Source organism: Coregonus clupeaformis, chromosome 16 (assembly GCF_020615455.1).
Source record: "Coregonus clupeaformis isolate EN_2021a chromosome 16, ASM2061545v1, whole genome shotgun sequence".
In the NCBI taxonomy this organism is placed as follows: Eukaryota; Metazoa; Chordata; class Actinopteri; order Salmoniformes; family Salmonidae; genus Coregonus; species Coregonus clupeaformis.
The window spans coordinates 58,932,610-58,946,477 of record NC_059207.1 but is presented as its reverse complement, the minus strand read 5'-3'; the positions used below and the strand labels follow the sequence as shown (position 1 = coordinate 58,946,477).

The 13,868-nt window shown below is 43.9% G+C and overlaps 1 protein-coding gene across 2 annotated transcripts in view; it reads left to right on the top strand.

Annotated features, from left to right (window-relative positions):
* The window catches only part of c5 (complement component 5), a 57,794-nt gene extending 45,762 nt beyond the window's left edge, over nucleotides 1–12,032 (top strand). Inside the window, exons 29-40 of one of the 2 annotated variants that reach the window (XM_041900546.2) lie at nucleotides 5,659–5,814; nucleotides 6,160–6,222; nucleotides 6,496–6,589; nucleotides 8,255–8,294; nucleotides 8,447–8,549; nucleotides 10,043–10,117; nucleotides 10,379–10,484; nucleotides 10,566–10,652; nucleotides 10,840–10,929; nucleotides 11,107–11,190; nucleotides 11,298–11,436; nucleotides 11,565–12,032. In XM_041900546.2, coding sequence (XP_041756480.2) covers nucleotides 5,659–5,814; nucleotides 6,160–6,222; nucleotides 6,496–6,589; nucleotides 8,255–8,294; nucleotides 8,447–8,549; nucleotides 10,043–10,117; nucleotides 10,379–10,484; nucleotides 10,566–10,652; nucleotides 10,840–10,929; nucleotides 11,107–11,190; nucleotides 11,298–11,436; nucleotides 11,565–11,697 — 1,170 coding nt within the window. In that variant the 3' untranslated portion in view covers nucleotides 11,698–12,032. Of the gene's footprint in view, nucleotides 1–5,658; nucleotides 5,815–6,159; nucleotides 6,223–6,452; nucleotides 6,590–8,254; nucleotides 8,295–8,446; nucleotides 8,550–10,042; nucleotides 10,118–10,378; nucleotides 10,485–10,565; nucleotides 10,653–10,839; nucleotides 10,930–11,106; nucleotides 11,191–11,297; nucleotides 11,437–11,564 lie in introns of those variants that run through there. The other variant, XR_006003738.1, reaches the window with a different exon arrangement.
* The last annotated feature ends 1,836 nt before the right edge of the window (nucleotides 12,033–13,868 follow it).

Below are 13,868 nucleotides of genomic sequence, written 5' to 3'. Positions count from 1 at the left end.
TCAACCTGGAATGCTAAGGAGGTATCCGAATGAGCCAGTACTGGAGCCGAGGTAAACAGGTCCTTCAGATGACCAAAAGCCCTGTCCGCTCAGCTGACCACTGCAGTCGCACCGGTCCCCCCTTCAGCAAGGAAGTAATGGGAGCCGCTACCTGACCAAAGCCCCGGATAAACCTCCGGTAGTAGTTGGCAAAACCCAAAAATTGCTGCACCTCCTTCAACGTGGTTGGAGTAGGCCAATTACGCACGGCCGAAATGCGGTCAATCTCCATCTCCACCCCTGACGCAGACAGGCGGTGCCCTAGGAAGGAGATGGACTCTTGGAAGAACAGACATTTCTCTGCCTTTACATACAGGTCATGCTCCAACAGTTGACCAAGCACTTTACGCACCAGGGACACACCGTGTAGCGGAGTATATGAGAATGTCATCAATATACACCACTACACCCTGTCCGTGCAGGTCCCTGAAAATCTCATTAACAAATGATTGGAAGACTGATGGAGCATTCATCAACTCGTATGGCATGATGAGGTACTCATAATGCCCAGAGGTGGTACTGAATGCTGTCTTCCACTCATCTCCCTCCCGGATACGCACCAGGTTGTACGCGCTCCTGAGATCCAATTTTGTGAAGAAGTGCGCCCCGTGCAATGACTCCGTCATACTAGCAATGAGCGGTAGTGGATAACTGTACTTGATAGTAATCTGATTGAGACCCCGGTAGTCAATACACGGGCGTAAACCACCATCCTTCTTCACAAAAAAGAAACTTGAGGAGACAGGTGAAGTGGATGGCCGAATGAATCCCTGCCCCAGAGATTCAGAGACATATGTTTCCATAGCCGCCGTCTCTTCCTGTGACAGGGGATACACGTGACTCTTGGGAAGTGCAGCGCCTACCTGGGACAGATCGGCATATTCGGGGGGAATGTGCATGGTGGAGACCTGGTTTGGACTTTCCACCATAGTTGCCCCTATGGAAACACCTACACACCTCCCCGAGCACTGACTTGACCATCCCTTGAGAGCCCTCTGTTGCCATGAAATAGTGGGGTCATGAGAGGTTAACCAGGGAAGCCCCAACACCACTGGAAACACAGGAGAATCAATCAGATAGAGACTAATTTTCTCCTCATGACCCCCCTGCGTTTTCATCCAGATTGTAGCTGTGACCTCCCTAATTAGGCCTGACCCTAAAGGTCGACTATCTAAGGTGTGTACAGGGAAGGGCACATCTACAGGAACAATAGGAATCCCTAAACTACGAGAAAACTGACGATCAATAAAGTTCCCAGCTGCGCCTGAATCTACGAGCGCCTTATGCTGGGAATGAGGGGAAAACTCTGGAAATACAATATCTATACACATATGCGCAACAGGGAGCTCTGGGTGAGTCAGGTGCCTACTCACCTGAGACGGTCCACCAGTGCTCCGCCTCGACTCCTGAAGGACCCTCCCCAGCACCGACCAGCAGTGTGTCCTCCGCGGCCACAGTTGGTGCAGGAGATGTCCCTCCTTCCGGTCTCCCTAAGTGCAGCACCTCCGAGCTCCATAGGGGTAGGGTCGGAGGTGCTGGGGGATGGAATGGATGGTTCCTGATCCGGACGTCCGCGGGTTGCCAACAGGTTATCCAGCCTGATTAACATGTCCTCCAGTTGGTCCAGGTTAAGGGTGGCGTCCCTGCAGACCAGTTCCCGACGAACATCCTCCCGGAGGCTGCATCTGTAGTGATCGATCAGGGCCCTCTCATTCCATCGTGCGCTGGCAGCCAGAGTCCTGAAGTCCAGGGCAAAGTCCTGTGTGCTCCTCTTCTCCTGTCTGAGGTGGAATAGACGTTCCCGCACCGCTCTCCCCTCCGGTGGATGATCGAATACCGCCCAAAAGCGGCGGGTGAAATCCTCATAGCGTACTGACGCTGCGTCTATTCCACCCCACTCGGCGTTGGCCCACTCGAGCGCTCTTCCCGATACACAGGAGATGAGGGCGGACACGCTCTCGTATCCCAAGAGAGACGGGTGGATGGTAGCCAGGTAGAGCTCTACCTGGAGCAGAAAACCCTGGCACCCGGCAGCTGTACCATCGTACGCCCTCGGGAGCGAGAGCCGAATCCCACTGGATCCAGGTGACAAAGGGGTGGACAGCAGTGTGGGTGGTTGTGTAGTTGGAGGAGGTGTAGGACCACCACCTCTCTCCCATCGTTCCATAGTGTTCAACACGCGCTCCATTGCGGTACCGAGAGTCTGGATCATGGTCGCCTGCTGTTGGACACGTTCCTCCATTGATCCGGACAAAATGAATGTACATTGCTGACTCCATATTATGGTGCGTGTTTCTGTCAGGATGTCAGTGTAATGCGGTAGGACGAAGTCAGGCGCAGGACACAGAGCTAATCGAAAACTTACTTTACTCGTAGGTAACGTCAAATAACATGACCTCCACGCAGGGAGGAAACACACCCGCTCACCAGATGACAACCAAACATGAACAAACACGCACAACATACAGTGGAAGCCAGAGGGTTAAATAGGGCAGTGATCAATGATAATGGGAAACAGGTGTGAACAATCAAGACAAGACAAGTAGAACACCCAAACATAGATCGGTAGCAGCTAGTACTCCGGTGACGACGAACGCCGAAGCCTGCCCGAGCAAGGAGGAGGAGCAGCCTCGGCTGAATCCGTGACAGTGATGGAGTAAAGACATGTTGAAGTTTACCTATGAGTCTGGTTGATTTAACTCAGTATAATATCTTAACTTAGCACTAGTTGTAAGTATAAGATTGAACATATACATCTTTTGATTACGGATGCACGGTTCTGACTGACTGCCTGGTGGCCGACATGCCAGGCTATGCCCCTCCCCTCTCTCTCCCTCCCTCGCTAGGTGCTTCTTTCTTTGCTGTAAAAGTTGCGAGAGTTTGCGTTCTCGGAAGTAGCCTACGGCAACTAGCTAGTTTCCTCCATTGCAAAAATACTGACTCTTAGGACTGAAGCTTACACACAGAAATCACCACTAGTCATCAAATAAAATAAAATTGTATTTGTCACATACATGTGTTTAGCAGATGTTATTGCGGGTGTAGCGAAATGCTTGTGCTTCTAGCTCCGACAGTGCAGTAATATATAACAAGTAATATCTAACAATTTCACAACATATACCCAATACACACAAATCTAGTAAGGAATGGAATTTAAGAAAATATACATATATGGACAAGCAATGACAGAGTGGCATGGACTAAGATACAGTAGAATATTATAGAATAGAATACAGTATATACATACAGTGAGGGAAAAAAATATTTGATCCCCTGCTGATTTTGTACGTTTGCCCACTGACAAAGAAATGATCAGTCTATAATTTTAATGGTAGGTTTATTTGAACACTGAGAGACATAATAACAACAAAAAAATCCAGAAAGACGCATGTCAAAATTTTATAAATTGATTTGCATTTTAATGAGGGAAATAAGTATTTGACCCCTCTGCAAAACATGACATAGTACTTGGTGGCAAAACCCTTGTTGGCAATCACAGAGGTCAGATGTTTCTTGTAGTTGGCCACCAGGTTTGCACACATCTCAGGAGGGATTTTGTCCCACTCCTCTTTGCAGATCTTCTCCAAGTCATTAAGGTTTTGAGCCTGACGTTTGGCAACTCGAACCTTCAGCTCCCTCCACAGATGTTCTATGGGTTTAAGGTCTGGAGACTGGCTAGGCCACTCCAGGACCTTAATGTGCTTCTTCTTGAGCCACTCCTTTGTTGCCTTGGCCGTGTGTTTTGGGTCATTGTCATGCTGGAATACCCATACACGACCCATTTTCAATGCCCTGGCTGAGGGAAGGAGGTTCTCACCCAAGATTTGACGGTACATGGCCCCGTCCATCGTCCCTTTGATGCGGTGAAGTTGTCCTGTCCCCTTAGCAGAAAAAACCCCCCAAAGCATAATGTTTCCACCTCCATGTTTGACGGTGGGGATGGTGTTCTTGGGGTCATAGGCAGCATTCCTCCTCCTCCAAACACTGCAAGTTGAGTTGATGCCAAAGAGCTCGATTTTGGTCTCAACTGACCACAACACATTCACCCAGTTCTCCTCTGAATCATTCAGATGTTCATTGGCAAACTTCAGACGGGCATGTATATGTGCTTTCTTGAGCAGGGGGACCTTGCGGGCGCTGCAGGATTTCAGTCCTTCACGGCGTAGTGTGTTACCAATTGTTTTCTTGGTGACTATGGTCCCAGCTGCCTTAAGATCATTGACAAGATCCTCCCGTGTAGTTCTGGGCTGATTCCTCACCGTTCTCATGATCATTGCAACTCCACGAGGTGAGATCTTGCATGGAGCCCCAGGCCGAGGGAGATTGACAGTTCTTTTGTGTTTCTTCCATTTGCGAATAATCGCACCAACTGTTGTCACCTTCTCACCAAGCTGCTTGGCGATGGTCTTGTAGCCCATTCCAGCCTTGTGTAGGTCTACAATCTTGTCCCTGACATCCTTGGAGAGCTCTTTGGTCTTGGCCATGGTGGAGAGTCTGGAATCTGATTGATTGATTGCTTCTGTGGACAGGTGTCTTTTATATAGGTAACAAACTGAGATTAGGAGCACTCCCTTTAAGAGTGTGCTCCTAATCTCAGCTCGTTACCTGTACAAAAGACACCTGGGAGCCAGAAATCTTTCTGATTGAGAGGGGGTCAAATACTTATTTCCCTCATTAAAATGCAAATCAATTTATAACATTTTTGACATGCGTTTTTCTGGATTTTATTGTTGTTATTCTGTTTCTCACTGTTCAAATAAACCTACCATTAAAATTATAGACCGATCATTTCTTTGTCAGTGGGCAAACGTACAAAATCAGCAGGGGATCAAATACTTTTTTCCCTCACTGTATGAGATGAGTAGTGCAAGATATGTAAACAGTTTTAAAGTGACTAGTATTCCATATCTTAAAGTGGCCAGTGATTTCAAGTCTATGTATATAGGGCAGCAGCCTCTAATGTGCTAGTGATGGCAATTTAACAGTCTGATGGCCTTGAGATAGAAGCTGTTTTTCATTCTCTCGGTCCCAGCTTTGATGCACCTGTACTGACCTCACCTTCTGGATGATAGCGGGGTGAACAGGCAGTGGCTCGGGTGGTTGATGTCCTTCATGATCTTTTTGGCCTTCCTGTGACATCGGGTGCTGTAGGTGTCTTGGAGGGCGGATAGTTTGCCCCCGGACCGCAACACCCTCTGGAGAGCCCTGCAGTTGTGGGCGGTGCAGTTGCCGTACCAGGCGGTTATACAGCCCGACAGGATGCTCTCAATTGTGCATCTGTAAAAGTTTGTGAGGGTTTTAGGTGCCAAGCCAAATTTCTTCAGCCTCCTGAGGTTGAAGAGGCTCTGTCCTTCTTCACCACACTGTCATTCAATAATTTCCATAACGTATAGTCCCTCTTGATTATCCCTTACATAATATATGCCATTTAGCAGACGCTTTTATCCAAAGCGACTTACAGTCATGCATATATTTTACGTATGTCCCGGGAATCGAACCAACTCTCCTGGCGTTGCAAGCGCCATGCTCTACCATCTGAGCTACAGAAGACCACCTACAGAGTGCCACCTACACTCCACCATCTTTATCATCACCCTACCGTGTGTCATCTCTACTCAGGACACTATTCTCACCCTGGAGGCTCTGACCGAGTACAGCAAATTGGTCAAACATGCCAAGCTGGATCTGTTGATCGAGGCGTCCTACATAAAGACGAGGGAACAACTGGGGATAATCGCGCTCACCCAGAAGAAACCTGTGGGCAAACCAATAGAGGTAAGGGCTTACCTCCACCCTCACACGCTGTGTGACCCTAAATGTACACACTGTCTGTAAAATGACCACTTCTGCTCAACAAGACCATCTTTTCATTGGGTTTTCCTGTGACAATGATATTTGCAGTATAACCTGATCACGATCTCAATCGTTTATGTACTGACGTAGTGTATCCAGCCTCTACCCCTAGGGCACATTTCATACTGATCTTTGCTAAATGAACCCTGAAGTTGCAGTACAGACTATATTTTATATCTCATGTGCTGTGTTTGTGTGTTTCCTCTCTATTTTCTGTCTCCCATCTAATTCATGATTATTTGGTCCTACTGTGTCTCATTTTAACAGGTGTTTGAGGATAAAGCTGTCAGAGTGTCCACAGGCTTTGGTTCAGGATATTCCCATGTCCAGGTAAGTTCCATCCATCCTCTGTTGCGTTACTCAATTTCCTTCTAAACAGAAGTTGCTTATCTCTTAAAGTATTATTTCGTGCTTACATTAAAGAGGCAATCTGTAATTGATACATAAAAAAAAAAACTTTTAAGTAATGATATACATATACCTAATAATTCTTAAAGAATGTATTTTATGCCTCATGAGCTTAGTTCAACTGTCATACCCCATTGTTGTTTCACCTCCAGATAGCCCCTTTAAACAGTATGCTCAATTCTTATCTGACAACAGATGAAAACCGTTTATTATAAAACAACACAGAACCACAAAAACTGCAAATTTGACATTTCCATTCAACTGCTTCGTCCTGACAAAAAGTCCAAAGGTATGACAGTGTATCAATGTCTGTTAACTTACTACAACCATTTCTCTCACAATAAACATGGAACCAAATATACAGTACCAGTCAAAAGTTTGGACACACCTACTCATTCAAGGGTTTTTTCTTTATTTTTACTATTTCCTACATTGTAGAATAATAGTGAAGGCATCAAAACTATGAAAGAACACATATGGAATCATGTAGTAACTACAAAAGTGTTAAACAAATATTTTATATTTGAGATTCTTCAAAGTAGCCACCCTTTGCCTTGATGACAGCTTTGCACGCTCTTGGCATTCTCTCAACCAGCTTCATGAGGAATGCTTTTCCAACAGTCTTTAAGGAGTTCCCACATATGCTGAGACCTTGTTGGCTGTTTTTCCTTCACTCTGCGGAACAACTCATCCCAAATAATCTCAATTGGGTTGAGGTCGGGTGATTGTGGAGGCCAGGTCATCTGATGCAGCACTCCATCACTCTCCTTCTTGGTCAAATAGCCCTTACACAGCCTGGAGGTGCGTTTTGGGTCATTGTCCTGTTGAAAAACAAATTATAGTCCCACTAAGCGCAAACCAGATGGGATGGCGTATTGCTGCAGAATGTTGTGGTAGCCATGCTGGTTAAGTGTGCCTTGAAATCTAAATAAATCACTGACAGTGTCACCATCAAAGCACCCCCACACCCTCACACCTCCTCCTCCATGCTTCACGGTGGGAACCACACATGCGGAGATCATCCATTCACCTATTCTCACAAAGACACAACGGTTGGAACCACAAGTCATCAGACCAAAGGACAGATTTCCACCAGTCTAATGTCCATTGCTCGTGTTTCTTAGCCCAAGCAAGTCTCTTCTTATTATTGGTGTCCTTTAGTAGTGGTTTCTTTGCAGCAATTCGACCATGGAGGCCTGATTCACGCAGTCCCCTCTGAACAGTTGATGTTGAGATGTGTCTGTAACTTGAACTCTGTGAAGCATTTATTTGGGCTGCAATCTGAGGTGCAGTTAACTCTAATGAACTTATCCTCTGCAGCAAAGATAACTCTGGGTCTTCCTTTCCTGTGGCGGCCCTCATGAGAACCAGTTTTATCATAGTGCTTGATGGTTTTTGCAACTGCAGTTGAAGAAACTTTCAAAGTTCTTGAAATGTTCCGTATTGACTGACCTTCATGTCTTAAAGTAATGATGGACTGTTGTTTCTCTTCGCTTATTTGAGCTGTTCTTGCCATAATATGGACTTGGTCTTTTACCAAATAGGGCTATCTTCTGTATACCACCCCTACCTTGTCACAACACAACTGATTGGCTCAAATGCATTAAGAAGGAAAGAAATTCCACAAATTAACTTTTAACAAGGCACACCTGTTAATTGAAATGCATTCCAGGTGACTACCTCATGAAGCTGGTTGAGAGAATGTGAAGAGTGTGCAAAGCTGTCATCAAGGCAAAGAGTGGCTACTTTGAAGAATATCAAATATCAAATATATCTTGATTTGTTTAAAATGTTTTTGGTTACTACATGATTCCATATATGTTATTTCATAGTTTTGATGTCTTCACTATTATTCTACAATGTAAAAAATTGTAAAAATAAAGAAAAACCCTGGAATGAGTAGGTGTGTCCAAACTTTTGACTGGTACTGTAGCTTTAATTTCTACTTCACCAGATACTATGCTGCATTCCTCTCGAATTGTTGCATGTGCAAAGTGAGTAAAATATTTTGTTTTTCGTTTATTAATGTCATTAAAATACAAAGAAATCCTAATGCTATCTCGACCACTGTAAAGATAATGTGTATTTCTGTATAGTAAAATATACTTTATAGAACAGTGCATATATTGTCTCATATGTTTTAAAGATACAAACCCCCTCCAAATGAGGTGTTCACTGAGTCTAGCCACACAGTCATGGAAATCCAACTACCCACTGGGGTGCAACCCTTCCAAGAAGATCTGAATATGGTAATTACATTTCTCCAAAATCTACACTGAAGAAGTGTTGGTCCTATGTTTCATGAGCTGAAATAAAAAATCCCAGAAATGTTCCATATGCACAAAAAAACGTATTTCTCTAATATTTTGTGCACAAATTTGTTTACATCCTTGTTAGTGAGCATTTTTCCTTTGCCAAGATAATCCATCCACCTGACAGGTGTGGTATATCAAGAAGGTGTTTAAACAGCATAATCATTACACAGTTGCACCTTGTGCTATGGACAATAAAAGGCCACTCTAAAATGTGCAGTTTTGTCATACAACACAATGCCACAGATGTCTGAAGTTTTGAGGGAGCGTGCAATTGGCATGCTGACTGCAGGATTGTCCACCAGAGCTGTTGCCAGAGAATTAAATGTTAATTTCCCTACCAAAAGCCAATGTCGTTTTAGAGAATTTGGCAGTACGTCCAACCAGCCAAGGACCTCCACATCCGGCTTCTTCACCTGCGGGATCATCTGACACCAGCCAGCTGATGAAACTGTGGGTTTGCACAACCGAATAATTTCTGCACAGATTGTCAGAAAACGTCTCAGGGAAGCTCATCTGCATGCTCGTCGTCCTCACCAGGGTCTTGACCTGACTGCAGTTTGGTGTCGTAACCGCTTACCTTCAATGGCACACTGGAGAAGTGTGCTCTTCACGAATGAATCCCGGTTTCAACTGTACCGGGCAGATGGCAGACAGCATGTATGGTGTCGTGTGGACGAGCGGTTTGCTGATGTCAACGTTGTGAACAGAGTGCCCCATGGTGGCGGTGGGGTATGGTATGGGCAGGCATAAGCTACGGACAACAAACACAATTGCATTTTATCGATGGCAATTTGAATTCAGAGAGATACCGTGACGAGATCCTGAGGCCTATTTTCGTGCCATTCATCAGCCGCCATCACCTCATGTTTCAACATGATAATGCACGGCCCCATGTCGCAAGGATCTGTACACAATTCCTGGAAGCTGAAAATGTCCCAGTTCTTCCATGGCCTGCATACTCACCAGACATGTCACCCATTGAGCATGTTTGGGATGCTCTGGATCTACGTGTACGACAGCGCGTTCCAGTTCCCGCCAATATCCAGCAACTTTGCACAGACATTAAAGAGGAGTTGGGACATCATTCCACAGGCCACAATCAACAGCCTGATCAACTCTATGTGAAGGAGATGTGTCGCGCTGCATGAAGGAAATGGTGGTCACACCAGATACTGACTGGTTTTCTGATCCACGCCCCTACCTTTTTTAAAGATATCTGTGACTAACAGATGCATATCTGTATTCCCAGTCATGTGAAATCCATAGATTAGGGCCTAATTAATTTATTTCAATTGAGTGATTTCCTTATATGAACTGTAACTCAGTAAAATCTTTGAAATTGTTGCATGTTGCATTTATATTTTTGTTCAGTTTATTTGTACACTGTTCCACATGAATGACATAGCCTGTGATCAATTCCCTCACAGTTTCGGGATGGACTGGAATCTGTGATATCTGACTACAAGATCACAGAAGACAAGGTTGTGCTTCAGCTGGACTCAGTAAGTACCACTTATCTTCTCTTCTGCTTTTGGAACATTTTGGTTTAAGTGTGGACATTCAAATCAATCATATAATGTAGTCCTATACTGTAGTTCAAATGAGTCCTATTATGTAGCACTATACTGTAGTATAAGTTAGTCCTATTCTGTAGTTCAAATGAGTCCTATTATGTAGCACTATACTGTAGTATAAGTTAGTCCTATTCTGTAGTTCAAATGAGTCATTTACTGTTAACACTGTCATTGCCTTTCACACTACAGGTCCCCATGGACGAATTTGTCTGTGTGGGATTCCGTATAAAAGAACTATTTCGAGTTGGCATGGTCGGTGCCTCCTTGTTTAAAGTCTACGAGTACAATGATCCAGGTACAGTACGGCTGAAAACAAAACCCACAGAAACGAATATACCACAGGAAGTTTGACCAATCCTTCTCTATTGCTCAACAGAGAGCCAATGTTTCAAGCTCTACTCCCCGGCTATAGAAACCAAGCTACTGCGGCTTTGTGTAGAGGAACAGTGCCACTGCATGGCAGGTAAGTCATATGGGCTCAGGGGACAGTGGTGGTTCCAAGTAAATTATAAGCATGGAGGATGTATGGAGGGTGGAACATGAGTGGGTTTGGAGAAAGCTGGTTGGTCATTTAATCAAGTTAATGTGAATTATGGGAGAATAATTCGTTTGTTTTTATTTGTGACTGCAATCTGTTGCGGTGATGTTAGCGGAATGCTGCAACTTCAAATCAGAGATGGATCCCAGCATCACTGCTGAGGAAAGAAAACAAGCTACCTGCAGTGACAATATAAAATATGGTAAGATGATACTTTGTTAGAACTGTTATCACCTCATCAGTAAAAATAGTCTCCAATGCCCAACTGATTTTTTAAAGAAATGTCACATTTGTAGGCAGTCTTTTTGGTATGATGAGCATATTCTTTTGTTTGGTTTAGGAGGCCTTGCATGTGATATGTTTGCGTCTTTTCTCACAGCTTTTAAGGTAAAAATCAAATCCATTGTGGAAGAAGGTGATTTTATTACTTATGTGGCAAACGTGGAGGATCCCTTCAAAAGGGGTAAGTCTATCTCCTATAAGAACTTTTTAAAGTGATGTAAAAAAATATATATATATTTACAATTGTATGATATGTTTAACTTTATTCCTGTTTTGTGTAAATGGCAGTGTTGGACAATGTCAATATCAACACAGAGGTGGACTTTGTCAAAAAGGCCAGTTGCAGTTCTGTGGATATGAAGATTGGTGGGCAGTACCTGATCATGGGTGCGGACAGCATGCAAATACGAGTTGGCAGAAGTTATAAGTGAGTGTGTGCATATGTCTTTATTTTAGATGACAAAAAAATGTATAAAACTAGGCTGCTGACAATATACTGTTGCACTATAACCACGTCTTTTTTGATTCAGGTCTGACCCTAACCCTATGTTTCAGGTATAGATACCCTTTGGATTCCCAGGCTACAGTTGAGATGTGGCCAACTGAATGTGAGGAAAGTCCCGCCTGCACTGAATATGTAAACATTCTGAATGATTATGCAGAACGTTTTCTATTTGAAGGCTGTTAAAGGGGCACTTCACCCTTTTTCAACATCAAATTCATCATCTCCAGCACCATGCCAAAAAAACGGCAGATTTCTATGTTCAGGAGACACTGATGACATCATCTGGTGTGCATCAAGTGTCAACTATGAGCAGGCAAAGGTTACTTTATAACGCTTTAGACACATTTAGCCATTATTTGTTTATAGCAGCTAAATCGAAAAGGAAACAGCAAGACACTAACTCAAGAAGACACAACATAATTTTACGATATGGTGTTTTTAGGATTATTGTGAATACATAAAAGGTGCCATAGGTCTCATTTATTTTGTACAAATTACAAATAAACAGATGATAAGCCTCCTGTAGCTCAGTTGGTAGAGCATGGCGCTTGCAACGCCAGGGTTGTGGGTTCGATTCCCATGGGGGGCCAGTATGAAAAATGTATGCACTCACTAACTGTAAGTCGCTCTGGATAAGAGCATCTGCTAAATGACTAAAATGTAAAATGATATTGATTCTCTGTGTGTGTGTGTCAGTTGTGGTGTGTGGGTAACATCATCAAGGATGCCAGGAAAAAATACATATTACAACCTATGTGTTGTGATAATTGCGTTGTTTGCTCTATAACCTGTTAGTGCATATGCCATGACACCGAGATATAGGCCTGAGGCCGAGACAATAAGAAGACACAGTAGCTACATGTTGAACTTTATCCTCTCAGGCCAGGAGCACAATATTTGAATTTATGGTTGGATCAGTACGGTTGGCCAGTACGGAGAATTAAGTAAAACCACAAGCCCAAATCCCTATCTCCATCCATGGCTAATTTAGGAAAGGGATGATTTTAGTAAATTAGCTAGCCACCGGAGGACAACGACACAACGAGATGCAAAAATGCAGGTTTTCTGTCAATGACGTTTGGCTTCTGATGTGATGTGATTGGTGTGAAGCCAAATCCAAACTGGTATCCCTTGACACTTTTTTTTTTGTGTGCAAGGACTATTCACAGCTGAGCTCACTCAGTTTAGCTCAACGCTGATTGGCTATAAAAAAATATACATATTATCAAGGGAGGCCAAATGCTCGATGGCTTCCTGTCACTGGTGTAGAGAGGAGTAGGCAGGAGGCAGTCGCAAGTTTAGAACTACTGAATTTATTTAAGCACCATAGATCAAAGCGGCAAGAAACCCAAAAGCTGTTGTGCTCAAAGTATATCTTCATAAACAAAAGGCGAACCCAAAGTGCAAAATATAAAGTACTCAGGAAATAGTAGGAGCGATTCCGCTCAGGAAAACAAGTAACATTTACAATGACCGACAAAGACAAATATATATGAAATAAAACTCCTATATCGACATAACCTGAAAGGCCGCTCAGCAAGGAAGAAGCCACTGCTCCAAAACTGCCATAAAAAAAGCCAGACTACGGTTTGCAACAAAGATCGTACTTTTTGGAGAAATGTCCTCTGGTCTGGTGACACAAAAATAGAACTGTTTGGCCATAATGACCATCGTTATGTTTGGAGGAAAAAGGGGGTACTTGCAAGCCGAAGAACACCATCCCAACCGTGAAGCACTGGGGTGGCAGCATCATGATGTGGGGGTGCTTTGCTGCAGGAGTGACTGGTGCACTTCACAAAATAGATGGCATCATGAGGAAGAACAATTAAGTGGATATATTAAAGCAACATCTCAAGACTTCAGTCAGGAAGTTAAAGCTTGGTCGCAAATGTGTCTTCCAAATGGACAATGACCCCAAGCATACTTCCAAAGTTGTGGCAAAATGGCTTAAGGACAACAAAGTCAAGGTATTGGAGTGGCCATCACAAAGCCCTGACCTCAATCCTATAGAAAATGTGTGGGCAGAACTGAAAAAGCGTGTGCGAGCAAGGAGGCCTACAAACCTGACTCAGTTACACCAGCTCTGTCAGGAGGAATGGGCCAAAATTCACCCAACTTATTGTGGGAAGCTTGTGGAAGGCTACCCGAAACATTTGACCCAAGTTAAACAATTTAAAGGCAATGCTACCAAATAGTAATTGAGTGTATGTAAACTTCTAACCCACTGGGAAATAAAAGGAAAGGGATGATAAAGGAAAGGGATGATAAAAGCTCAATTGGTAGAGCATGGCGCTTGTAACGCCAGGGTAGTGGGTTCGATCCCCGGGACCACCCATACGTAAAAATGTATGCGC